The sequence below is a fragment of the Anguilla rostrata genome, chromosome 12, assembly GCF_018555375.3.
Source record: "Anguilla rostrata isolate EN2019 chromosome 12, ASM1855537v3, whole genome shotgun sequence".
NCBI lineage: Eukaryota > Metazoa > Chordata > Actinopteri > Anguilliformes > Anguillidae > Anguilla > Anguilla rostrata.
The window spans coordinates 39,427,618-39,455,497 of NC_057944.1; the positions used below are offsets into that span (position 1 = coordinate 39,427,618).

Sequence of the window (27,880 nt, forward strand, 5' to 3'; positions counted from 1 at the left end):
ATAAAAAACAATAAAAAGTTGGCACATTCAAAAAATAATATTACATTTTTTAAAGGTCCATGGGCCATGGACCTTAATAAAATTTAGTCATATTTTTTGAATGTGCCAACTTTTTATTTGCAATTTCTATGTCCCCTGCTCAAAGCCATGCAGGTAGCCTAACTGGAGACACTAAACTGCCCATTGGTAAGAGCATGTGAGTGAATGGTGTGTGTGCCCTGCGATAGATTGACGGCCTGTCCAGGGTGCATTCCTGCTGTTCGCCCAATGCATGCTGGGATAGGCTCCAGCACCCCCCGCCACCTAGTAATATAAATTACAAAGAGTGCTCATTTAACAAGTGACTGAAACAGATGCAGATAAAATAATTTTGGCAAAGCAGCAAATTTAAACATTTTTTTTAGAAAATATATTCAGATTATTGTTATATATACAATTGACACATTTGCCTCCTGTTGGTCACCTTGTTATATAATGTAAATGGCTGCATTTATAGGCTTACATGATGCTCATCGCCAGAGCAGTTAGGGGTTAGGTGTCTTGCTCAAGGACACTTTGACACGCCCAGGGCGGGGTTTGAACTGGCAACCCTCCGACTGCCAGACAATCGGTCTTACCTCCTGAGCTATGTCGCCCCCCCAATATTGGTGAGGCATGAAGAAGATATATGATAAAGAGCTATAACATTAAGATGATGTACAAATGCAACACAAGTGCTAGATGAAAATACAAGTGTAACATAAACGGGCTAGAAGATCAAGATACAGGGATACAAGTGATATAAGACAGTGATCTGGGATTGGGATTGACCCCACAGAGGAGTAATGTTAGAGATTATCAAGTTTCAGTCTGAAGAGATGAGTCTTCAGACCAGGGCAAAAAATGGGCAGTGATGGAGCGGTTTGTAGAGGAATGGAAAGTTAGTTCCATCACTGGGGAGCTAGGGTGGAGAAACTCCATGGTTGGGAGGAGCAAGAACCATTCACCTGGATGGTAGGAAGTGCAATTTATTACTTTTTTCCCCACAACATTACCTTTAAAGTAATGCATGTGATGTGTTACTGAATGGGTAAAGTAGAAAATGAGTTATGAGGAAAAACAAATGTGTGGGTGCGATGATTAGCCAGAATGCTTTATTGAGGAAACAAAGTATAGAATTAATCAGGTGTAAATATAATGTGAGTAAATGTGAACAGCATAGGATTGTTTAGCCATTCATAGCAACCAAAGGCCGTTATTAAAATCACTGTGGTGAGTCCAGTGATGGAGGAATAATGGCTCCCTGATGTGATAGTTTCATGCTTCAGACTTCAGTACTTAATAAAGTGATGGCTCATCACTGTACATGCCACTGAGAGACAGTCTTGCTTAAGGTGTGTGTGTGTGTGTGCGTGTGTGTATGTGTGTGTGACCTAATGCATGCCGCTCCACATTTTTCCATGTTTTGCCCCTGTCCCTTAGAGAGTCTGTGCACGCCACCGCACACGCCGCTGTGTAGAGGCTGGTGATTGGCTGGTAATTCTCAATGGCCCTTGACGCAATCTAGATATAAAGCCTGATGCGTTGAACATAGACATTAAATATTTCTGCGTGTTGCTTCCTTTGTAGAAACAAACCACATGAAGACTTTAGCCCTTTGGCTTGAACGTCAAGAAATGATTTCATTATTTTACGATATATGAAGGTCCTTATGTTATTTTTAAAACTAGCTGTACATACTTCTTTGTATTTAATTCAAATGGCAAATATTGTGAACAAATAATATGAGAGCTAGATTGTTTCTGAGTGAGAAATCAGCAAGCTGTACAAACAGGCAGTCTTATCATTGTTCATATTTTTCTGTTTGACGTGCAGCCGAACACTGGAACAGCTGATGCAAGAACATCTTGGAACCTCACGCCTGCTATGAAACTACCATGGAGAATTCAACTAAAATACTGTTTGTTCTACAAGGACTGAATGAGACGATGTCAAGCAAACACACATACTTTTTCCTCACTCTTCCTGTTTACCTTTTCACTGTTTTAGTGAACCTGACTTTGATTGCAACAATTATTTTGGAGAAAACATTCCATGAGCCCATGCTTATATTTCTGTGTAACTTGTGTGTAAATGGCCTATTTGGAACCTCTGCATTTTATCCAAAAATATTGGTGGACCTTTTATCTGAATTGAGTGTTATTTCATATGAAGCTTGCCTGGCCCAAATATTTGTAATATACAGCTATATATTCTGCGAGTTCAATACGCTAGCAGTGATGGCTTATGACAGGTATGTCGCGATATGCAAGCCGCTCAATTACCACTCCATCATCACACCTCGGAAGGTTGTGAAATTGCTGATTTTTAGCTGGCTTTTATCCATCAGTGAATCTGCTATTGGGGTGGTCCTGATAGCCAGATTAACTCTTTGTAGTTTCAAAATTGAAAAGCTTTATTGCACAGTTTGGGCAGTGGTAAAGCTGTCATGTATGGACACCACAATCAACAACGTATTCGGGTTCTTTCTCATGTTTTTTCACTTTTTACAGGTAGTGCTGATCTTAATTTCTTATATTAATATCATAAAAGTCTCCGTGCGATCGAAAAAAGATCGGAGCAAGTTCATGCAGAGCTGCTTGCCTCATTTAATCGCATTGACCTGCTTCTCGGTCGCATTTCTTTTTGACCTCTTGTACGCTCGCTTTGGTCCCACCAGCCGTCTGCACACTCTCCGCAATTTCATGTCCCTGGAGTACCTTCTTGTTCCACCGCTCCTAAATCCCCTAATCTATGGCCTGAGACTGAACCAGGTCCGCCGGAGGATCTTTAGAATTTGCAGCCGGAAAATACATACTCTGAAATAAATATTGTGTGTTCTTTGCTGTACAGTTTGGAAAATTTTGTTTTTTTTAGAATCCGTATTTTACATTTGGAGTAGTTATATCGGCGTTTGAATTGCGTAAAAAATCCTATTCCTTAAAAACGCCGTATATCATAAATGTAGACTGCATATCGCACGCATGTATTTTTACTTATGGAATTAGGTTTTAGTTAGTGAAAGAACAAGGGACACATGGTCGACGACGCTGAACCGAACGAAAAGACGTAGATCCCGAATTGTGTGCATTAGGCCTACCTCCAGCACAGCTGCCCAGCACGTGCAGCTGTCAACCGCAGACCACAAGCAATCGTCCTAAAAGCTTTTGAACCACTACCATGGCCCAAGCAGTGCGATTTGAGGAAGGGTTTTCCATAAAAATCCATCCGTACGCATCGCTTAAAGAAAATGTGCGTGGATGTTTCTCTCCCCTACTATGGCATTGTAAGTTACGTAATATGTGCATTTTCATATTTTGTAAAATTTCCACAGCTTGAATGAAGCACACTTTGAAATATGTATGACTGTCAATGTGATATATAGCCTATGACGCAACTAACACAGCTTATATTACACGGCAACTAATATATTACATTTTATTTTACCGTCCGTTCATACTGATGGATATTCATTGCGGTAGTAGGGCTGCAGGTTAAGTAGCTTTCGCAGAGATATAGTGACATTGCCCTGCCTGAGAATCTGCTACTTCGAAGCCCAATAATTTGCGATTATACCATTATCCTGCAGTGTCACTCCGGCTGCTGAGAACTTCTGTTCATTAGTTCAGCGGTTAACTGAAAATTGCTCCACATCATTAAAAATGAAGTAACAATTCACCCTGATTGATAACCACATTTTTCAATGGTTATGTACTCCATGGACCTTAATAAAATTTATTCATATTTTTAGAATGTGCCAACTTTTCATTTGCAATTCTCATTTCTCCTTCTTTGCCGGACTCATTACAAAACAACTTGTTTCGGAAAAAGAAGGCCTTGTATGGACAATGACATTATTGCAAAGTAAATTAATAATAATAAATGAAATAATATATAAAAACGCATTGAAATATTTACCCATAATCCTTTAAAAAATATGACAGATACTTTAATTTAATTCAATTAATGATACAGGAAAAATAATTGAACTCACGCATATTTGTTTCTTTGAGCTGAAATATATGTGTGTTTGCGTGTATGTGTATTTCTGCATGTCTCACTCTAGATTTAATTACCTTATGGTTTACACATTTATATGTATTATTTTTATTATTATCAGTTACTCATACCAAACATGGTACCAAAACAAATTATATCTTAACAACATGTTTTAAATGTACAATAATTAAAAAGTGAAATGGTTTGCAATCAAAACAATTCATTTTCCTATTTTTAAAATTTCACCATATATTGTTTTTTTTTTTTTTAAACATATTGACATGTGATCAACAGGAGGCAAATGCATCACATGAATAGAAGAAGAATCTGAATATCCATCCATCCATCCATTATCTATACCTGCTCATGCTGACTTAGGTCGCGGGGGGTGCTGGAGCCTATCCCAGTGTGCATTGGGCGAGAGGCAGGAATACACCTTCGACAGGCCGCCAATCTATTGCTGGGTACACACACCATTCACTCACACACCCATACCTATGGGAAACTTTAGAGCCTACCTGCATGTCTTTGGACTGTGGGAGGGTAACTGGAGTACCCAGAGGAAACCCACACAGAAAGGCCCAGATTCAAACCCAGGACCTTTCTGTGAACCAACAGCGCTACCCACTGCATCACTGAATCTGAATATATATATATGCTTTTAAAAAATCCATGACTTACTTAAAATATTTTAGCTGCACCTGTTTCAGTCACTTGTTTAAATGAGCGCTCTTTGAATAGTTGACATTAGTAGCTAACTAGGTAGCTAGCAACTTAATATATACCACAAAGAGCGCTCATTTAAATGAGTGACTGAAACAGGTTTATCAAAAATATTTTTAGTAAATCAAGGATTTTATTTAAATTTTTTAGCATATATATTCAGATTCTTGTTATATACAATTGACACATTTGCCTCCTGTTGGTCACCTTGTCTATACAGGTGAGACATGAAGTGAGGCATGAAGAAGAGATATGATAAAGAGCTGCAACATTAAGATGATGTACAAATGCAACATAAGTGCTAGATGAAAATACAAGTGTAACATGAAAAAGCTAGAAGATCAAGATACAGGGAACTGTATCTTAAGAGATTAGTCTTCAGACCATGGTGGAAAATGGGCAGTGACTGAGTGGTTTGTAGAGGAATGGAAAATTTTTCCACCACTGGGGAGCAAGGGTGGAGATGAGCAAGAACCATTCACCTGGATGGCAGGAAGTGCAATTTATTACTTTTTTTCCACAGCATTACCTGTGTGTGTGTGTGTGTGTGTGTGTTTGTGTGTGTAAGACTTAATGCACGTAACCTTTTTTCATTTTTTGCCCCTGTACCTTGGATAATCTGCACACGCCGCTGTGTACAGGCTGGTGATTGGCTGTTAATTCTCAATGGCCCTTGAAGCAATCTAGATATAAAGCCTGATGCAGTTAACATAAACATTCAAAATTTCTGCATGTTGCTTTCTCTGGACAGTTAGAAACAAACCAAATAAGGGGATTTCAGCCTTTTGGCTTGAACATCAGGAAATTATTTAATTACTTTCTGACATATGAAGGTTTTTTGATGAACTGTTGTAAAATTTCAATCATATAGTTCTTTGCATTTTATTCATATGAGAAATATTGTGAACAAATAATATTACAGCTAGATGATTTCTGGGCAGGAAATCTGCAAGCCTTACAAACAGTCTGATCATTGTTCACTGTCTCCTTTTTTTGTTTGTGGTGCAGGAGAAACTTACACTGGAAGATGCAAGAACCATGGAGAATTCAACTCAAATACTGTTTGTTCTACAAGGACTGAATGAGACGACGTCAAGCAAACACACATACTTTGTCGTCACTCTTCTTGTTCAAATGACAAATATTGTGAACATATAATATGAGAGCTAGATTATTTCTGAGTTAGAAATCTGCAAGCCGTACGAACAGGCAGTCTTATCATTGTTCATATTTTTCTTTTTGAGGTGCAAGACAACACTGGAACGCAAGACCATCTTGGACTCTAACACCTGCTATAAAACTACCATGGAGAATTCAACTAAAATACTGTTTGTTCTACAAGGACTGAATGAGACAATGTCAAGCAAACAAACATACTTTTTCCTCACTCTTCCTGTTTACCTTTTCACTGTGTTAGCGAATCTGATTTTGATTACGACAATTGTTTTGGAGAAAACGCTCCATGAGCCCATGCTTATATTTCTCTGTAACTTGTGTGTAAATGGGATATGTGGTGCCTCTACATTTTATCCCAAAATATTGGTGGACCTTTTATCTGAATTGAGTGTTACTCCGTATGAAGCCTGCTTGACCCAAATTTTTGTATTATACAGTTACATATTCTGCGAGTTCACAACGCTATCAGTGATGGCGTATGACAGGTATATCGCGATATGCAAGCCGCTAAATTACCACTCCATCATCACACCTCGGAAGGTCATAAAATTGTTGATTTTTACCTGGATTTTATCCATCAGTGAATCTGTTGTTGTGGTGGGCCTTGTAGCCAGATTACCGCTCTGTGGATTCAAAGTTGAAAAGATTTACTGCACAGCTTGGGCAGTGGTAAAACTGTCATGTGTGGATACTATTATTAACAATGTGTACGGGTCCATTCTCACATTTTTTCACATTTCACAAGCAGTCCTGATCTTGATTTCCTATGTTAATATCATAAAAGTCTCTGTGCGATCACCGGAAGATCGGAGTAAGTTCATGCAGACCTGTTTGCCCCATTTAATCGCATTGACCAGTTTCTTGATCGCATTCGTTTTTGATGTCATGTACGCTCGCTACGGTCCCACCAACCGTCTGCATGCTTTCCGCAATGGCATGTCCCTGGAGTACCTCATTGTTCCACCGCTCCTAAATCCCCTCATCTATGGCCTGAGACTGAACCAGGTCCGTCGGAGAATCTTTAGAATTTTCAGCCAGAAAACACATGCAAAAGATAGATTTTTTGTAAACCCGTGAGTGATTGAATTTTACATTTGGAGCTGATACATAGGCATTTGAATTATTAGTCGAGTCGTCGCACTTATTACCTAAATCTTCATAAAGATGGATTCATTATTCTTGTGAAGTGATTTTGTTTGAAAACCCTGTATAGCCTATTCTATTTTTCTTGCACACATACAGGTAGGCCGATTGGTTGTGCTTGGCACACAATAGCCTACACAATAAACATAAAACATCAAAAAATGCACAGAACAAATCATTTACAGACTTAGTAATAAGTAACGTATTGTATTTCACTGATGTGATCTGAATTTATATAAATATCACATCTTGTGTTTTGTGCAAAGGTGTTATTTTTATTTTAAAAACATACTGACTGCATTGGTGATGCATCCATGCACAATACACACCATGCTGTGAAAACACAGAAAGAGAAATAATGGAAATCACCTAGCAGAGGAACAAATGCAATATCCCACCTGCTGCAGAAATGTTTTCATAAAAATGACTAGATGACAACAATTATCAGAGAACAGTAGACAGTAAGGAACTATAGGATTCTCTGATGCAGCACAGTTTTAGATATTCCCAGAAGTAATACAAGCCTGTCTTGGGCTAGTGGCCTAGTTTGGCTTACATTATGTTTTAGTTTTATGCAGAACATTGTGGGTCATGGGTCATGTTGCCTTGTGTATGAAAACATTGTCTTTTTGATCGATTCAGAGTTGGATAGCCCAGACAAATGCAAGCTGGAATGAGTCTCTTTTTCCCCTGTGTTGAGGCTGCTATTTGTATCCAAACCAGACAGTAATAAAATCGACACGTAGATCTCATTTTATGTTAAAATTAAAAGCACAATTTGTAGTTTGTTCCTGAGTTTTTCCAACATTAGTACTTTTCTTAGGTACTTCCAAAAATGTAATCCAATACATATATTTTCATCTTTTATATGGGAATAAATAAGCAAAGAAATGTTTTGTAAGGCCTGTTATTTAGACTTAGACATTTGGTGTTCAGTACAAATTAGGTACTGTACACAGAAGCATCAGAAGTGACTGAGGCAGAGCGCTCAGGACCAAGAAACAGTAAGAGTTCAGGAATTTAAACTGATGTAGTATCAGTAGGTTACCAAAACATCTTAAAGTACTAGATTGTTCATGGTACCAAACACAATCTAATAGAAGAAATTGCTCAAGCTAGTGGCAAGTACTGAACTTAATTATTGTTCCTCAAGAGTCTGTGGAAACAGCTGTCCCTGTGTGCGGGGGTGCTGGGATGGCGCCAGATGCAATCTAGCTGTTGTTCCTGGAACAACATTCCTATTAACCAATCACTGCCCTCTGGCGTCATCAACGTGTTCCGAACAGCCTACGCCTGAGCCGTTTCAGAATTCTCCAAAATTCCCTGCTTTCCAGAGAGATGACGTATAAAAGGGCCACATGTACTATATTTCATCCCTGTGCTGACCATCCCTCCTCATTCCAACTCACACTGCAGTCATCATAAACTGTTTATTGTGTTTTACTGCCCCAAGTAGATCCCTCGTGCTACTTACAATGCCCGTCATAAATCACCAAGACCACACCCATATAATCAGACTACAAGTTTGATTTGCCCTCTGACCTCTCTATCACTGCTGTCCACTGACCTTATGGCCAGCGAGGTTAAGGACACAGGTACAGTATAAGTCGACAGTACCCATCCCAAATTAGCAGTTCCCCACCCAGACCAGAAGGGATAAGTTCCTGAATTGCATGGTCAATTCCCCAGGGGTTTCAGTATTTGGTGTGCGTCAATACCGAAGAACGTAAAAACGTTATATGCATGTTACTGTCTGCATGGGAATATATCTGGCTGTATGAAGTAAATCTTATTAACAATTGCCCTTCTTAATGGTCCACATGTGGAATACCTAATGTATAGGCCTAGGCGTTTGATTCAAATATAAGCATTGGAACGCAAATGTTATTTAATTACTGGCTGTCAAGTACATTATTGCCGCCGTTTCCGATATAACGGTAGTATTGGGATGGCAGGTACGTCATCCATCTTTAAAATATAACAGCACATGCCGGTAGGCCCGCTCTGATGAACCCGCACCCCACGTTTATAAGTGTATTGCAACGCGCATGCGCAGCCAATGGCAAGATGGCAGTGCCCTCTGTATTGTTTTTAGCATAGCCACCTAGCTTACTACAGAGAGTGTTTAGCCTGCTACAGTTAGCATCTAAGTGACTACTGCAGGTTAGTGTAGTTATAGCACTGTATAAATGGCTGATAATATTATTGCTATGTTCAGATTCACAAGAAAATGCCTTTTAAATACAGCTACATTGCAGTCAGATAAGCTTTCTTTATTTGTATATGTTACTACACTTGGAAATAATCACCTTGTTTATAAAGTATGTATACACCGCTTCCTTTTTAGCAACCATACCCTGAAACCACACACCTTGAAAACATCACCCTCAAATACAATACCAACCGCAGATTGAGATCATATTGTTGTGTTGTGTATGTCATCAAAATATAAACTGGACGTTGAGACTCTGTATTCTTACCGCTACCCCGCCGTGACAGCAAGAGATCCTGAACCTGTGCATTTCAACCCTGAACGAGCACAGCAAATAACCCTACAGTCTTTGATAGATAAGCTCTTGGGTAGCTCCCCATTTCAGTTCATAACACTGAACAAAATCTTTGATTTAAAATGAAATTTAAAAAATGGTGTGCTCTTATGAAAACGTATAGTAGAGATGTATGCTCTCTAGAAGTTTGTGCTCTTGGAACTGGGGGAACAAAGCAACAGTAAAGAGAAGACCAGGTTAAAATCTAGTATATGGCTGGACCTAACACACGTGATCCGGCCGACCAATGGTGTAACTACAAAAATCGACCGACCAATGGAGTAACTTCATCACCCAGTCACTCAGGCACTCAGTCACAGACATTCGCGTTTGTAGGGCTGGCCCCGCTGTTGCGGTCCAGCCAAAAAACACAAATGGCTTTCCAAAAATGAAAACAAGGAGAGGAATGGATTAAAAAGACTTTATTGTAATGGCTATAATATTTTTAAAAAGCCAACAAGTTTTGGCAACAGCTGGTCTTCATTGGGGCTTAAAAGAAGGTTCAGGTGTGGTCTCACCTCTTTAGACAAAGTTACAAATAGGAGGCAAATGCGTGAAAATATTTTAGCTGCACTTGTTTCAGTCACTCGTTTTGAGCACTCTTTTTCGTTTATATTGGTAGCTAGCTAACTACCAAATGTGACGAGAATGTTTTTTCTTGATATGTGAAATATGTTCCCATTCAAGTGTGTTTAACATCCAGGCGCTCGGAAGGTGCGCGCCTAACCTTTTATCTACGCTTTGGAAAACCTAACGCGGGACAAGGATTGCGGTTTTTAACCATGAAGCAGTTTCATTGTGCAAATGCCGAGCCTAAAATTGTGCAGGCTACAGTCTGCCAGGCACATACCTGTGTGTGTGCGAGAGAATTAAGGCTATACAGGGTTTGCTAACAAAATCACTTCACATGAAAAATGAATCGATCTTAATGACGATTTAGGTCGTACCTCAGACAGAGCAAAACCAATATCAGCTCCAAATGTAAAATTCAAAGCACGGATTTTAAAAATTAAAATTAAAAACAGCTAAGTAGACACGATATTCATTTCAGAGCATGTACTTTCTGGCTGCGAATTCTAAAGATTCTCCGGCGGATCTGCTTCATTCTCAGGCCATAGATGAGGGGGTTTAGGAGCGGTGGAACAATGAGGTACTCCAAGGACATGGCATTGCGGAGAGTGTGGAAACGGCTGGTGGGACCATAGCGAGCGTACATGACGTCAAAAACGAATGCGATTAAGAAACTGGTCAATGCGATTAAATGGGGCAAACAGGTCTGCATGAATTTATTCCATTCTTCCTGTGATCGCACAGAGGCTTTTATTATATTAACATAAGAAATTAAGATCAGCACTGCTTGTGAAATATGGAAAAATGTGATAATGGACCCGTATACGTTGTTGATAGTGGTGTCCACACATGACAGCTTTACCACTGCCCAAGCTGTGCAGTAAATCTTTTCAATTTTGAATCCACAGAGAGGTAATCTGGCTATCAGGATCACTGCAATAGCCGATTCACTCATGGATAAAAGCCAGGCGAAAAGCAGCAATTTCACAATCTTCCGAGGCGTGATGGTGGAGTGGTAATTGAGCGGCTTGCATATCGCGATATACCTGTCATAAGCCATCACTGTTAGCGTCGTGAACTCGCACAATATGTAACTGTATAATACAAAAATTTGGGCCAAGCAAGCTTCATACGGAATAACACTCAATTCAGATAAAAGGTCCACCAATATTTTAGGATAAAATGTTGAGGCACCAAATATCCCATTTACACACAAGTTACAGAGAAATATAAGCATGGGCTCATGGAGCGTTTTCTCCAAAATAATTGTCGCAATCAAAGTCAGGTTCACTGAAATTGTAAAAAGGTAAGCGAGAAAAGTGACGACAAAATATTTGTGTTTGCTTGACATCGTCTCATTCAGTCCTTGTAGAACAAACAGTATTTTAGTTGAATTCTCCATGGTAGTTTTATAGCAGGTGTGAGGTTCCCAGATGTTCTTGTGTTAGCTGTTCCAGTGTTCTCCTGCACCACAAACAGAAAGAAAGAGACTGGGACCAATGGCCAGACTGCCTGTTTGTAAAGCCTGCTCATTTCCTACTCAGAAATAATCCAGCCCTAATTTTATTTACTTACAATAGTTGTCATCTGAATTAAATGTAAAGAACTATATGGGTGAAATCCTACAACAGATCTTCAAAATAACATAGAAACCTTCATATATATCGGAAAATAATAAAATAATTTGCTGACGTTCAAGTCAAAGGGCTAAAGTCCTCATTTGGTTTGTTTCTAACTGTACAAATAAAGTAACACACATAAATATTCAATGTCTAAGTTCACCGCGTCTGGCTTTATATCTGGATTTTGTTAAGTGCCATTGAGAATTACCAGCCAATCACAGACACTCTAAGCAAAAGGGGCAAAAAATGAAAACAGGCCACATTCTCTATGTGCACCAATGTGGGGCCCCATCTGGATTTGGGGGGGGGGGTGGGGTGGGGGGGGGGGGGTGGATGGATATACACAAGTCTGTCACGACCACACACACACACACACACAGCTTATGCAATACTGTCTCTCAGTGGCATGCACAGCGATTATCCATCACTTTATCAAGTACAAATGACTAGATGACAACAATTATCAGAGAACAGTAGACAGTAAGGAACTATAGGATTCTCTGATGCAGCACAGTTTCAGATATTCCCAGAAGTAATACAAGCCTGTCTTGGGCTAGTGGCCTAGTTTGGCTTACATTATGTTTTAGTTTTGTGCAGAACATTGTGGGTCATGGGTCATGTTGCCTTGTGTATGAAAACATTGTCTTTTTGATCGATTCAGAGTTGGATAGCCCAGACAAATGCAAGCTGGAATGAGTCTCTATTTCACCTGTGTTGAGGCTGCTATTTGTATCCAAACCAGACAGTAATAAAATTGACACATCGATCTCATTTTATGTTAAAATTAAAAGCACAATTTGTAGTTTGTTCCTGAGTTTTTCCAACATTAGTACTTTTCTTAGGTACTTCCAAAAATGTAATCCAATACATATATTTTCATCTTTGATATGGGAATAAATAAGCAGAGAAATGTTTTGTGAGGCCTGTTATTTAGACTTACACATTTGGTGTTCAGTACAAATTAGGTACTGTACACAGAAGCATCAGAAGTGACTGAGGCAGAGCGCTCAGGACCCTAAGAGAAACAAGTAAGAGTTCAGGAATTTAAACTTTGATGCTAGCTATCAGTAGGTTACCAAAACAATCATTAAAGTACTAGATTGTTCAATTGTGTCAAATACATAACTAACTAGAGAAAACGGCTCAGAGCTAGCTGGCAAGTTCTGACTTTATTATTTGTTCTCGTGACAATGTTGAGTCTGTGGAAACACAGCCATGTCCCTGTGTGCGGGGGTGCTGGGATGACGCCAGATGCAATCTAGCTGTTTTTCTTGGAACAACATTCCTATTAACCAATCACTGCCCTCTGGCGTCATCAACGTGTTCCGAACAACCTACGCCCGAGCCGTTTCAAAATTCTCCAGAATTCCCTGCTTTCCAGAGAGATGACGTATAAAAGGGCCACATGTACAATATTTCATCCCTGTGCTGACCATCCCTCCTCATTCCAACTCACACTGCAGTCATCATAAACTGTTTATTGTGTTTTACTGCCCCAAGTAGATCCCTCCTGCTACTTACAATGCCCGTCATAAATCACCAAGACCACACCCATATAATCAGACTACAAGTTTGATTTGCCCTCTGACCTCTCTATCACTGCTGTCCACTGACCTTATGGCCAGCGAGGTTAAGGACACAGGTACAGTATAAGTCGACAGTACCCATCCCAAATTAGCAGTTCCCCACCCAGACCAGAAGGGATAAGTTCCTGAATTCCCCAGGGTTTTCAGTATTTGGTGTGCGTCAATACCGATGAACGTAAAAACGTTATATGCATGTTACTGTCTGCATGGGAATATATCTGACTGTATGAAGTTAATCTGATTAACAACTGCCGTTCTTAATGGTCCACATGTGGAATACCTAATGTACAGGCCTACGCGTTTGATTCAAATGTAAGCACTGGCACGCAAATGTTATTTAATTACTGGCTGTCAAGTACATTATTGCCGCCGTTTCCGATATAACGGTAGTATTGGGATGGCAGGCATGTCATCCATCTTTAAAATATAACAGCACATGCCGGTAGGCCCGCTCTGATGAACCCGCACCCCACGTTTATAAGTGTATTGCAACGCGCATGCGCAGCCCATGGCAAGATGGCAGTGCCCTCTGTATTGTTTTTAGCATAGCCACCTAGCTTACTACAGAGAGTGTTTAGCCTGCTACAGTTAGCATCTAAGTGACTACTGCAGGTTAGTGTAGTTATAGCACTGTATAAATGGCTGATAATATTATTGCTATGTTCAGATTCACAATAAAATGCCTTTTAAATACAGCTACATTGCAGTCAGATAAGCTTTCTTTATTTGTATATGTTACTACACTTGGAAATAATCACCTTGTTTATAAAGTATGTATACACCGCTTCCTTTTTAGCAACCATGCCCTGAAACCACACACCTTGAAAACATCACCCTCAAATACAATACCAACCGCAGATTGAGATCATATTGTTGTGTTGTGTATGTCATCAAAATATAAACTGGACGTTCAGACTCTGTATTCTTACCGCTACCCCGCCGTGACAGCAAGAGATCCTGAACCTGTGCATTTCGACCCTGAATGAGCACAGCAAATAACCCTACAGTCTTTGATAGATAAGCTCTTGGGTAGCTCCCCATTTCAGTTCATAACACTGAACAAAATCTTTGATTTAAAATGGAATTTAAAAAATGGTGTGCTCTTATGAAAACGTATAGTAGAGATGTATGCTCTCTAGAGATTGGTGATCTTGGAACTGGGGGAACAAAGCAACAGTAAAGACATGACCAGGTTAAAATCTAGTATATGGCTGGACCTAACACACGTGATCCGGCCGACCAATGGTGTAACTTCATAACCCGGCCGACCAATGGTGTAACTTCATCACCCAGTCACTCAGGCACTCAGTCACAGACATTCGTAGACATTGTAGGGCTGGCCCCGCTGTTGCGGTTCAGCCAAAAAACAGGAATGGCTATCCAAAAATGAAAACAAAGAGAGGAATGGATTAAAAAGACTTTATTGTAATGGCTGTAATATTATTTAAGAAGCCAACAAGTTTTGGCAACAGCTGGTCTTCACTGGGGCTTAAAAGAAGGAAGTTCAGGTGTGGTCTCACCTCTTTAGATAAAGTTACAAATAGGAGGCAAATGCGTGAAAATATTTTAGCTGCACTTGTTTCAGTCACTCGTTTTGAGCACTCTTTTTCGTTTATATTGGTAGCTAGCTAACTACCAAATGTGACGAGAATGTTTTTTCTTGATATGTGAAATATTTTCCCATTCAAGCGTGTTTAACATCCAGGCGCTCGGAAGGTGCGCGCCTAACCTTTTATCTACGCTTTGGAAAACCTAACGCGGGACAAGGATTGCGGTTTTTAACCATGAAGCAGTTTCATTGTGCAAATGCCGAGCCTAAAATTGTGCAGGCTACAGTCTGCCAGGCACATACCTGTGTGTGCGCGAGAGAATTAAGGCTATACAGGGTTTGCTAACAAAATCACTTCACATGAAAAATGAATCCATCTTAATGACGATTTAGGTCGTACCTCAGACAGAGCAAAACCGATATCAGCTCCAAATGTAAAATTCAAAGCACGGATTTTAAAAATTAAAATTAAAAAGAGCTAAGTAGACACGATATTCATTTCAGAGCATGTACTTTCTGGCTGCGAATTCTAAAGATTCTCCGGCGGATCTGCTTCATTCTCAGGCCATAGATGAGGGGGTTTAGGAGCGGTGGAACAATGAGGTACTCCAAGGACATGGCATTGCGGAGAGTGTGGAAACGGCTAGTGGGACCATAGCGAGCGTACATGACGTCAAAAACGAATGCGATTAAGAAACTGGTCAATGCGATTAAATGGGGCAAACAGGTCTGCATGAATTTATTCCATTCTTCCTGCGATCGCACAGAGGCTTTTATTATATTAACATAAGAAATTAAGATAAGCACTGCTTGTGAAATGTGAAAAAATACGAGAATGGACCCGTATACGTTGTTGATAGTGGTGTCCACACATGACAGCTTCACCACTGCCCAAGCTGTGCAGTAAATCTTTTCGATTTTGAATCCACAGAGAGGTAATCTGGCTATCAGGATCACTGCAATAGCCGATTCACTCATGGAAAAAAGCCAGGTCAAAAGCAGCAATTTCACAATCTTCTGAGGCGTGATGGTGGAGTGGTAATTGAGCGGCTTGCATATCGCGATATACCTGTCATAAGCCATCACTGATAGCGTTGTGAACTCGCAGAATATGTAACTGTATAATACAAAAATTTGGGCCAAGCAAGCTCCATACGGAATAACACTCAATTCAGATAAAAGGTCCACCAATATTTTAGGATAAAATGTAGAGGCACCGCATATCCCATTTACACACAAGTTACACAGAAGTATAAGCATGGGCTCATGGAGCGTTTTCTCCAAAATAATTGTCGCAATCAAAGTCAGGTTCACTATAATTGTAAAAATGTAAACGAGATGAGTGACAGCAAAGTATGTGTGTTTGCTTGACATTGTCTCGTTTAATCCTTGTAGAACAAACAGTATTTTAGTTGAATTCTCCATGGTAGTTTTATAGCAGGTGTAAGGTTCCCAGATGTTCTTGTGTTAGCTGTTCCAGTGTTCTCCTGCACCACAAACAGAAAGAAAGAGACTGGGACCAATGGTCAGACTGCCTGTTCGTAAAGCCTGCACATTTCCTACTCAGAAATAATCCAGCTCTAATATTATTTACTTACAATAGTTGTCATCTGAATTAAACGCAAAGAACTATATGGTTGAAATCCTACTACAGATCTTCAAAATAACATAGAAACCTTCATATATATCGGAAAATAATAAAAAAATAAAATACTTTGCTGACATTTAAGCCAAAGGGCTAAAGTCCTCATTTAGTTTATTTCTAACTGCACAAATAAAGTAACACGCAGAAATATTTAATGTCTAAGTTCACCGCGTCTGGCTTTATATCTGAATTTTGTTAAGGGCCATTGAGAATTACCAGCCAATCACAGACTCTCTAAGCGACAGGAGCAAAAAATGAAAACAGGCCACCTTCTCCATGTGCACCAATGTGGGGCCCCATCTGGATTTGGGGGGGGGGGGGGCGTAGATGGATATGCATTAAATCTGTCATGACCACACACACAAACACACACACACACCTTATGCAATACTGTCTCTCAGTGGCATGCACAGTGATTAACCATCACTTCATCAAGTACTGAAGTTTGAAGCATGAAACTGTCACATCAGGGGGCCATTATTTCCATCATTTGACTCATCACAGTGATTTTAATAACGGCCTCTGGTTGTTCTGAATGGGTAGAAAATGAGGACCGTTGCTGGTCACTCACTCATATTGTAATATGCCTGATTAATTTTATACATTGTTTTCTCAATGAAGCATTCTGGCTAATCTTCACACCCACACATTTGTTTTTCCTCATAACTCACTTTACCCATTCAGTGACACATCACATGCATCATGTCCTAATACTGTAGCTTATTCTTCTGCCTAGTTGGCTTTGCAGATGTTAGGCCAGAATAGTGTTCACTGTTCTTGGCTAGAAATAGCTGTACAAAATAAGTATTGTACCTTACTGAACCCGTGTTTAGCAGTTGTCTACGACCATGAAATCCACTATTTTGTACGTCGCTTTGGATAAAAGTGTCTGCCAAATGAATGTAATGTAATGTAATGTAAAAGCTAATGTTGTGGGGGGGAAAAAATGATAAACTGCACTTCCTGGTATCCGGGTGAACTCGGTCTCTGCTCATTTACCACCATGGTCTGAAGATGCGTCTCTTTAGACTCTATCTTCCCTTCAGCTAGCTAGTAATATAAACTACAAAAAGTATGCATTTAAACATGTGACTGAAACAGGTGTAGCTAAAATATTTCCTGCAAATCAAGGATTTTTTTTTTTTTTTTGTATATGAATGTCCAGATTCTTATATTCATGTGATGCATTTGCCACCTGTTGGTCACCTTGTCGATATGCAAAAAAAAAAAAAATATATATATATATAAGCACTATAAGGTGAACATGAAAAGCTAGGAAAATCAATAGATTTGAGTCTGAACCATTTCACTTTTTTCATTTTTGTATTATTGGGATGGCAGGTATGCCATCCCGCCAAGTTATGCTTTGGCCGGGCGGCATGCCCCATACCCATACAGCACCTACAGAAATACCCACACTGACCACAGACTCTCAGCCCTTTACAACATTAAATGTTGTACCTTCTCTCCCCCTTTCAACAGACAGAATTCACAAACAACTTTACACCTCTGCACAATAAAGCCCCAAACCTAATGGAATTTTGCGATTTTTCCCTTCTTTTTCTTCTTCTTCTTTTTCTTGCGAGATTATATCATCACAATGCCGTAAGCCCACAAACAATATGTCTCCCCATTGGACATTTACGTACACCAGTCAATCGTTTAGTTACACCAGCATACACACAGTTCTTTAAACATACTGTGTACAAAAACCATACATTACTGTAAAACAGCTGAAATTTTTCAGTAAGATTATTCCCATTATAAATGATTGACATTTCACACTTCAATATGACCGATATGCTTTGAATGACCACATTCTCTTTACACGGTATGATGAAAAAGCACAGGGCCATGTTACTTGAAAGAATTTAGGAAGCACTGGGTAGCAGCATTGCTTTGGAATACAGCATGTTTAATTTGTGTTAGCTGAGATAGCCAATATTGTTTGTTGTAACTTGGTGTAATTTTGATATCATAACGTTTAATGGAAGGCCTAGATTTTGCAATGGTTAATGACTTACAGTGCTTTATATGTGTCAGTAACTTGGAATTTTTGTACGTTGAAAACGTGTCTTTCTTCAGATAGAAAGCTATAACAGCGCTAACCTGCAGTAGCCACTTACAAGTTAACTCACGCAGGCTAAACACTCACTGTAGTTATTTAGATGGCTATTCTAAAAGCAATACACAGGGCGCTGCCATCTTGTATGGTCCGCGCATGCGGGTTTTAATACACTTTTAAACGTGGACCGCGCAGTTATCAGACCAGAAATACCGGCATGCCTGTTATATTTTGAATACTACAGTTAAATCGCAGCAATAATGTACTTGACAACCAGTAATTAAATAACATTTGCGTGCCGATGCTTATATTTGAATCAAACATAAAGCGGTAAATGCATAGCCTATACGGTTAATTCATGTGTGGACCAAATAAATGTAATGGACCGTTACAAGGATAAAAGAACCGCAGTTGTTAAACAGATTAACCTTATACAACTACATATATTCTCATGGAGAAATTAACATGCATATAACGTTTTTACTTACATCGATATTGACGCACACCACATACTAAAAAGCCTGGGGAATTGTCTGTCCTGTTTAGGATCTTATCTCTTCTGGTCTGGGTGGGGAGCTGATCATTTGGGAGGGGTACAGTTACCTTCTACTGTACCTGTGTCCTTAAGATCATTGGCCTTAAGGTCAATGGACAGTAGTTGTGATGGTCAGGTCAGAGGGCAAATCATGACTTGCAGTCTGATTATATGGGCGTGGTCTTGGTGATTTATGACAAGTCATGTAAGTAGTTGGGGGAGGTAGTTGGGGCAGTAAACCAGAATAAACTGTTTGTATTTATTTTATTTTTTATGGCAACTACAGTGTGAGTTGGAATGAGGAGGGATGGTCAGCACAGGAAACAGACAATTAAATCTACAACATGTGGCCCTTTTATACAATTACCTTAAATGAAAGTGTTTGTAATATTTTTAAATGGATTACGGTAAGTTCTTAAATGGGCTCATTTATTTATTTATTTAAAATAATAATAATAATAATATTTGCAGTGAGGTCATGTCCATGTAAGGTCTTTTATTTTCAGAAAGAAGTTGCTTTGTAATGAGTGCTGCAAAGAAGAGGAAATGAAAATTGAAATGAAAATGAAAATTGCAAACAAAAAAGTTGGCACATTCAAAAAATATAATTACATTTTATTAAGGTCCACAGGGTACATAACCATTCATAAAATTGTGGTTATCAGTCAGGGTGAATTATTGGGTAGTTCCTTCATTTTTAATGATGCGGAGTAATTTTTAGTTAACAGCTGAACTAATGAACAGAGGTTCTTAGCACCCGGAGTGACACTGCAGGATAATGGTATAATCGCAAATTATTGGGTTTGCGCTTGGAAGGTGCGCGGCTGACGATTTAGCCTATCCGCTTGGAAAACCTAACGAAGGATTGCGGTTTTTTAAAACATGAAGCAGTTTCATTGCGTAAATTTTAAAAAATGCGCAGGCCACTGTCTGTCAGGCGCATTTCCTGCATGTCTACGAGAGAATGAATTAAATTAGGCTATACAGGGTTCGCTAACAAAATCACTTCGCAAGAAAAATGAATCCATCATCATGAAGATAGTAGGAAGTAGGCTAAACGAGACGAGTCGACTCACGACAATTCAAACGCCCACATATCAGCTCCAAATGTAAAATTCAATCAATCACGTATTATTATTATTTATTTTTTTTTTTTTAAGCTATTTTTTCCAGCCTGGACAGCAAAGTAGACAGAATATTCATTTCAGGGCACGTATTTTCCGGCTGCGAATTCTAAATATTCTCCTGCGGACCTGGTTCAGTCTGAGGCCATAAATGAGGGGATTTAGGAGCGGTGGAACAACGATGTAGTCCAGGGACATGACATTGCGGAGAGCCTGCAAACGGCTGGTGGGACCATAGCGAGCGAACAAGAGGTCAAAAATGAATGCAAACAAGAAGGTGATCACTGCGATTAAATGGGGAAAACAGCTCTGCATGAATTTACGCCGATCTGCCCGCGATCGCACAGAGACTTTTATGATATTGACATAGGAAATCAAGATCAGCACTACCTGTGAAAAGTGAAAAATCATGAACATGTACCCGTACACGTTGTTGATAGTGGTGTCCACACATGACAGTTTTATCACGGCCCAAGCTGTGCAGTAAATCTTGTCAATTTTGTATCCGCAGAGGGGTAGTCTGACTACAAGACCCACCAAAACAACTGCTTCACAAATGGATAAAAGCCAGGTAAAAATAAGCAATTGCATTACCTTCTGAGGCGTGATGGTGGAGTGGTAATTGAGCGGCTTGCATATCGCGACATACCTGTCGTAAGCCATCATTGCTAATGTAGTAAATTCACAGAAAACGTAGCTGTATAATACAAATATTTGGGCCAGGCAAGCTTCATACGGAATAACACTCAAGTCAGATGAAAGGTCCACCAATATTTTGGGATAAAATGCAGAGGCACCCCATAGCCCATTTACACACAAGTTACACAGAAATATAAGCATGGGCTCATGGAGTGTTTTCTCCAAAATAATTGTTGTAATCAAAGTCAGGTTCACTAAAACAGTGAAAAGGTAAAAAAATAGAGCGGGGAAAAAGTATGTTTGTTTGCTTGACACTATCTCGTTGAGTCCTTGTAGAACAAACAGTATTTTAGTTGAATTCTCCATGGTAGTTTTATAGCAGGAGTGAGATTCCGAGATGTTCTTCCGTTAGCTGTTCCAGTGCTCGCTTGCACCACTAACAGAAAAAGGAGATTGTGAACAATGATAAGACTGCCTGTTTGCAAGGCTTGCAGATTTCCTACCCAAAAATCATCAAGCTCGAATATTATTTGTTTACAATATTTGTCATTTGAATTAAATGCAAAGAACTACATGGTTGAAATCCGCCGGCAGGTCTTCAAAATAACGTAGAAACCTTAATATATTTTAAAATGATGAAATAATTTCCTGACATTCAAGCCAAAGAAAGTAACACAGAAATTGTTAATGTCTATGTTCAATGCGTCAGGCTTTATATCTGGACTTCGTCAAGCGCCATTGAGAATTACCAGCCAATCGCCGGCCTGTACACAGCGGCGTTTGGAATGGCGTGCACAGACTCTCTACGGGACAGGGGCAGATGACAGATACCATGCCTTGGTTGGGTAGTATGATCCACCAACGTTGCCTCTTTCTCCATAGGAAACAATAACAACCAGCGATGACATGCACTGGTCAGGGAGCGATGGCAATCCAATGGTTAGGAGTTGTTTACGCGTATACGCTCTTCTTCATGCCCGTTCTCGACAACCCACATGCAGAGATTGAAAAAAGATTGATCAAGTTATCCGCACTTAAAAATACTTGCGCTTTTAATACTCCAATAAATAAACAAACAAACAAATAAATAAATACTCCACAATGCAGGATTAAATAGGTTACTTCAACAGTATTAAGTTAAATGCATGCCGTTTTATTAATTCCATAAAATAATCAAATCAAGTAGTTTTGAAAAAACTCAACTAGGGTTTTTAAGCCCTGCTTCCCAGGTATTCATGCAACTGTGGTTGAGTGTTTTTACAGTAGGAATAGGGAATTATGGGATGGTAAAATCCGCCAAAATGGTCATTCAATTTTATACAAACCACTTTTTAAAAATCAATAAAATCATGAAGTCAAACTGTTTTCTGCAAAGTCCAATATACTCTTGAAGAAGACCTTCCCATGTATTCATGTAGCCTACTGATTTTGCGCATATTTACTGTAGCAATTTGTAATTATGAGATAGCAAAATCCTCTATAATGGCCATTCTATCCTACGCATGGCACTTTTAAAAATTCAATAAAATAATTAAGTCAAACTGTTTTGTGAAAATTGTTTATATTGTTTCATTGTATTTTAAAAAGTGTCATGTGTAGGATTGAATGGCCATTTTGGATCATTTTTTAAACCAAAATAGGCCGCCCTAGTAAAAATTCGGCCTATAATGGTAATAGTCAGTTTATTTAGGGAAGAATTTAAGAAAGTACAACGCTTTATAAATCACTCCGCTCAAAAATACTACATTTCCTTATTGTTGACAAGCGTTGCACTCATGTTACGCGATGCCCTTTCTAAAGTATTTGCGTCAGAGTTCATCGTTAGTCAGACAGATCACTAAACGCTAAAATGAACTAGGTCCTGGTTTATGAATGAATTCCGATGCGAAGCACCCGGCCAGTTAGCTAGCCAACTATGTTGTCTATAGAACTGAGTAAAACTGAATTATATAACACGAACAATTATAGGATTTTGTATCTGACAGGTTTAAATTCAATCATTAATGCCAACAACATTTCTAACTGATTAGATGTAGATAATCTATCATATACATGCTAAATGAATAGTGATTCCAACTTGTGAACCAGAGGTGGTAGCCAAAACCTAGGCCACGTCATTTTCTCCTTCCCCTGTCTTTAGCCCTCTCCATATTTTGAATTTATCCACTTTTTATCCAGTATAGCTGCTACTGGATCTGGCTCACTACTCTTTATTACGATGTCACTGACAGCAGCAGGATGAATTCTGAAATGTAAATGAACATCTTAACTGCTTTAATCAAACCAAGTGCCTCAAAACTCATTGGTTGGAGCTTCATCTTGAAGTAGGACAAAGAGCCCAAATATAGTGATAAAGCCACCAATGAGTTTTTCAGGGCAAACTGGAATGTTCTTAACTGGCTAAGTTAATCACCTCAACCAAAATCCAATATAACATACTTTTCACTTTGTTGAAGACAAAACTGAAGGCAAAAAGTCCAGAAACAAATGGGGACAGCAGACGACTGCAGTACAGGCCTGGCAGAGAATCACCAGGGAAGATACCCAGAGTCTGGTGATCTCTATGGGTCACAGATTTTGGGCAGTTACGGAATGCAAGAGATTTGCAAACAAGTACTAAGCATGATGGCTCTATTTAAGATTATGTTAATTTGGTCAGTTACTAATGGCCTCCCAACATGGGGAGACAAAAGACTGTCATTCTACACGGATCTATCAATACGGGTTATCATTCAGGGTGATTTATTGGATAATTCCTTCATTTTTAATGATGTGGAGCAATTTTAGTTAACAGCTGAACTAATGAACAGAAGTTCTCAGCAGCCGGAGTGACACTGCAGGATAATGGTATAATTGCAGAGTACTGGGTTTAGAAGTAGCAGATGTGAATCCCACACAGGACAATGTCATTATATCTCTGGGAAAGCAACTTAATCTGCAGGCCTACTGCCGCAATGAATATCCATCAGTATGAACGGACGGTAAAAGAAAATGTAACATGTTAGTTGCTGAGTAATGTAAGCTGTGTTAGTTGGGTTATAGGCTATATATCACTTTGGCAACCATATTTCCCTCCCTCTCAAAGTCTCCTTTATTCAAGCTGTGGAAATTTCACAAAATATGAAAATGCATATATTACGTAATTTACAATGCCATTGATATATTTGGGGAGAGAAACATCCACGCACATTTTCTTGAAGCAATGCGTACAGCTGGATTTTTTGTGGGAATCCCCTCCTCAAATCGCACTGACTGGGCCATGGTAGTGGTTGAACAGGACGATTGCTTGGGGTCAAGGCCGCGTTCCCGTGAGTTTTGCAGCTGACAGCAGCACGTGCTGGGGAGCTGCCAGAGGTAATCCACACAATGCATGATCTAGGGCCTACGTCTTTTCGTCCGGTTCAGCGTCGTCGTCCATGTGTCCCTTGTTCATCAACTAAATCCCAATTCCCTTAGTAAAAATAAATGTATTCGATACGCAGTCAACTTCCACGATATACGGCATTCTTTGCAGCATAGGATTTTTTTACGCAATTTATTTCGATATATTGAATTTATCGTTAATTTAAAAAAAAAAATTTTTTACAGATGATGTAGGGTAGACCTATATTCAAACGTGTTTAATTTACAGGCGCTTGGAAGGTGAGCGGCTGACCATTTAGCCTATCCGCTTGGAAAACCTAACGAAGGATTGCGGTTTTTTTAAACATGAAGCAGTTTCATTGCGTAAATTTAAAAAATGCGCAGGCCACTATATGTCAGTCACATTCCTGCATGTCTACGAGAGAATGAATTAAAGTAGGCTATACAGGGTTCGCTAACAAAATCACTTCACAAGAAAAATGAATCCATCATCATGAAGATAGTAGGTAGTAGGCTAAATGAGACGAGTCGAGTCATGACAATACAAACGCCCACATATCAGCTCCAAATGTAAAATTCAATCAATCACGGATTATTATTATTATTATTATTATTTTAAAGCTATCTTTTCCAGCCTGGACAGCAAAGTAGACAGAATATTCATTTCAGGGCACGTATTTTGCGGCTGCGAATTCTAAATATTCTCCTGCGGACCTGGTTCAGTCTGAGGCCATAAATGAGGGGATTTAGGAGCGGTGGAACAACGATGTAGTCCAGGGACATGAAATTGCGGAGAGCCTGTAAACGGCTGGTGGGACCATAGCGAGCGAACAAGACGTCAAAAAGAAATGCGAACAAGAAGCTGGTCACTGCGATGAAATGGGGAAAACAGCTCTGCATGAACTTATTCCGATCTGCCTGTGATCGCACAGAGACTTTTATGATATTAATATAGGAAATAAAGATCAGCACTACCTGTGAATAGTGAAAAATCATGCACATGTACCCGTATACGTTGTTGATAGTGGTGTCCACACATGACAGCTTCACCACTGCCCAAGCTGTGCAGTAAATCTTGTCAATTTTGTATCTGCAGAGGGGTAGTCTGGCTACAAGACCCACCAAAACAACTGCTTCACAAATGGATAAAAGCCAGGTAAAAATAAGCAATTGCATTACCTTCTGAGGCGTGATGGTGGAGTGGTAATTGAGCGGCTTGCATATCGCGACATACCTGTCATAAGCCATTACTGCTAACGTAGTAAATTCTAAGTGTATGTAGCAGGATAATACAAATATTTGGGCCAGGCAAGCTTCATACGAAATAACACTCAAGTCAGATGAAAGGTCCACCAGTATTTTGGGATAAAATGTAGAGGCACCAAATATCCCATTTACACACAAGTTACACAGAAATATAAGCATGGGCTCATGGAGCGTTTTCTCCAAAAGAATTGTTGTAATCAAAGTCACGTTCACTAAAACAGTGAAAAGGTAAACAAACAGAGCGAGGAAAAAGTATGTTTGTTTGCTTGACATTGTCTCGTTTAATCCTTGTAGAACAAATTGTATTTTAGTTGAATTCTCCATGGTAGTTTTATAGCAGGAGTGAGGTTCCGAGATGTTCTTCCGTTAGCTGTTCCAGTGCTCGCTTGCACCACTAACTGAAAAAGATTGTGAACAATGATAAGACTGCCTGTTTGCAAGGCTTGCAGATTTCCTACCCAAAAATCATCAAGCTCGAATATTATTTGTTTACAATATTTGTCATTTGAAATCCGCCGACAGGTCTTCAAAATAACATAGAAACCTTCATATATTTTAAAATGATGAAATAATTTCCTGACATTCAAGCCAAAGAAAGTAACACATAGAAATTGTTAATGTCTATGTTCAATGCGTCAGGCTTTATATCTGGACTTCGTCAAGCGCCATTGAGAATTACCAGCCAATCACCGGCCTGTACACAGCGGCGTTTGGAATGGCGTGCACAGACTCTCTACGGGACAGGGGCAGATGACAGATACCATGCCTTGGTTGGGTAGTATGATCCACCAACGTTGCCTCTTTCTCCATAGGAAACAATAACAACCAGCGATGACATGCACTGGTCAGGGAGCGATGGCAATCCAATGGTTAGGAGTTGTTTACGCGTATACGCTCTTCTTCATGCCCGTTCTCGACAACCCACATGCAGAGATTGAAAAAAGATTGATCAAGTTATCCGCACTTAAAAATACTTGCGCTTTTAATACTCCAATAAATAAACAAACAAACAAATAAATAAATACTCCACAATGCAGGATTAAATAGGTTACTTCAACAGTATTAAGTTAAATGCATGCCGTTTTATTAATTCCATAAAATAATCAAATCAAGTAGTTTTTAAAAAACTCAACTAGGGTTTTTAAGCCCTGCTTCCCAGGTATTCATGCAACTGTGGTTGAGTGTTTAAAATCCGCCAAAATGGGCATTCAATTTTATACAAACCACTTTTTAAAAATCAATAAAATCATGAAGTCAAACTGTTTTCTGCAAAGTCCAATATACTCTTGAAGAAGACATTCCCATGTATTCAAGTAGCCTACTGATTTTGCGCATATTTACTGTAGCAATTTGTAATTATGAGATAGCAAAATCCTCTATAATGGCCATTCTATCCTACGCATGGCACTTTTAAAAATTCAATAAAATAATTAAGTCAAACTGTTTTGTGAAAATTGTTTATATTGTTTCATTGTATTTTAAAAAGTGTCATGTGTAGGATTGAATGGCCATTTTGGATCATTTTTTAAACCAAAATAGGCCGCCCTAGTAAAAATTCGGCCTATAATGGTAATAGTCAGTTTATTTAGGGAAGAATTTAAGAAAGTACAACGCTTTATAAATCACTCCGCTCAAAAATACTACATTTCCTTATTGTTGACAAGCGTTGCACTCATGTTACGCGATGCCCTTTCTAAAGTATTTGCGTCAGAGTTCATCGTTAGTCAGACAGATCACTAAACGCTAAAATGAACTAGGTCCTGGTTTATGAATGAATTCCGATGCGAAGCACCCGGCCAGTTAGCTAGCCAACTATGTTGTCTATAGAACTGAGTAAAACTGAATTATATAACACGAACAATTATAGGATTTTGTATCTGACAGGTTTAAATTCAATCATTAATGCCAATAACATTTCTAACTGATTAGATGTAGATAATCTATCATATACATGCTAAATGAATAGTGATTCCAACTTGTGAACCAGAGGTGGTAGCCAAAACCTAGGTCACGTCATTTTCTCCTTCCCCTGTCTTTAGCCCTCTCCATATTTTGAATTTATCCACTTTTTATCCAGTATAGCTGCTACTGGATCTGGCTCACTACTCTTTATTACGATGTCACTGACAGCAGCAGGATGAATTCTGAAAGGTAAATGAACATCTTAACTGCTTTAATCAAACCAAGTGCCTCAAAACTCATTGGTTGGAGCTTCATCTTGAAGTAGGACAAAGAGCCCAGATATAGTGATAAAGCCACCAAGGAGTTTTTCAGGGCAAACTGGAATGTTCTTAACTGGCTAAGTTAATCA

The 27,880-nt window shown here is 39.2% G+C and overlaps 5 protein-coding genes across 5 annotated transcripts; 2 read left to right on the top strand and 3 right to left on the bottom strand.

Moving 5' to 3' along the window:
• The first annotated feature begins 1,704 nt into the window (after positions 1-1,704).
• Positions 1,705-4,210, top strand: LOC135236456 (olfactory receptor 1-like). Its single transcript, XM_064302855.1, has one exon. The coding sequence runs from the start codon at positions 1,917-1,919 to the stop codon at positions 2,844-2,846; it is 930 nt and encodes a 309-aa protein (XP_064158925.1). The 5' UTR covers positions 1,705-1,916; the 3' UTR covers positions 2,847-4,210.
• Positions 4,211-5,493: 1,283 nt separating this feature from the next.
• Positions 5,494-7,828, top strand: LOC135236302 (olfactory receptor 1E16-like). Its single transcript, XM_064302572.1, has one exon. The coding sequence runs from the start codon at positions 6,046-6,048 to the stop codon at positions 6,991-6,993; it is 948 nt and encodes a 315-aa protein (XP_064158642.1). The 5' UTR covers positions 5,494-6,045; the 3' UTR covers positions 6,994-7,828.
• A 2,535-nt stretch (positions 7,829-10,363) lies between these two features.
• LOC135236303 (olfactory receptor 1E16-like) lies at positions 10,364-11,627 on the bottom strand. The gene has a single exon (XM_064302573.1). The coding sequence runs from the start codon at positions 11,575-11,577 to the stop codon at positions 10,648-10,650; it is 930 nt and encodes a 309-aa protein (XP_064158643.1). The 5' UTR covers positions 11,578-11,627; the 3' UTR covers positions 10,364-10,647.
• Positions 11,628-14,861: 3,234 nt separating this feature from the next.
• Positions 14,862-16,613, bottom strand: LOC135236770 (olfactory receptor 1-like). Its single transcript, XM_064303302.1, has one exon. It carries the CDS (start codon positions 16,355-16,357, stop codon positions 15,428-15,430), a length of 930 nt encoding a protein of 309 aa, XP_064159372.1. The 5' UTR covers positions 16,358-16,613; the 3' UTR covers positions 14,862-15,427.
• Positions 16,614-20,095: 3,482 nt separating this feature from the next.
• Positions 20,096-21,454, bottom strand: LOC135235480 (olfactory receptor 8I2-like). Its single transcript, XM_064300921.1, has one exon. The coding sequence runs from the start codon at positions 21,304-21,306 to the stop codon at positions 20,377-20,379; it is 930 nt and encodes a 309-aa protein (XP_064156991.1). The 5' UTR covers positions 21,307-21,454; the 3' UTR covers positions 20,096-20,376.
• Positions 21,455-27,880: the final 6,426 nt, after the last annotated feature.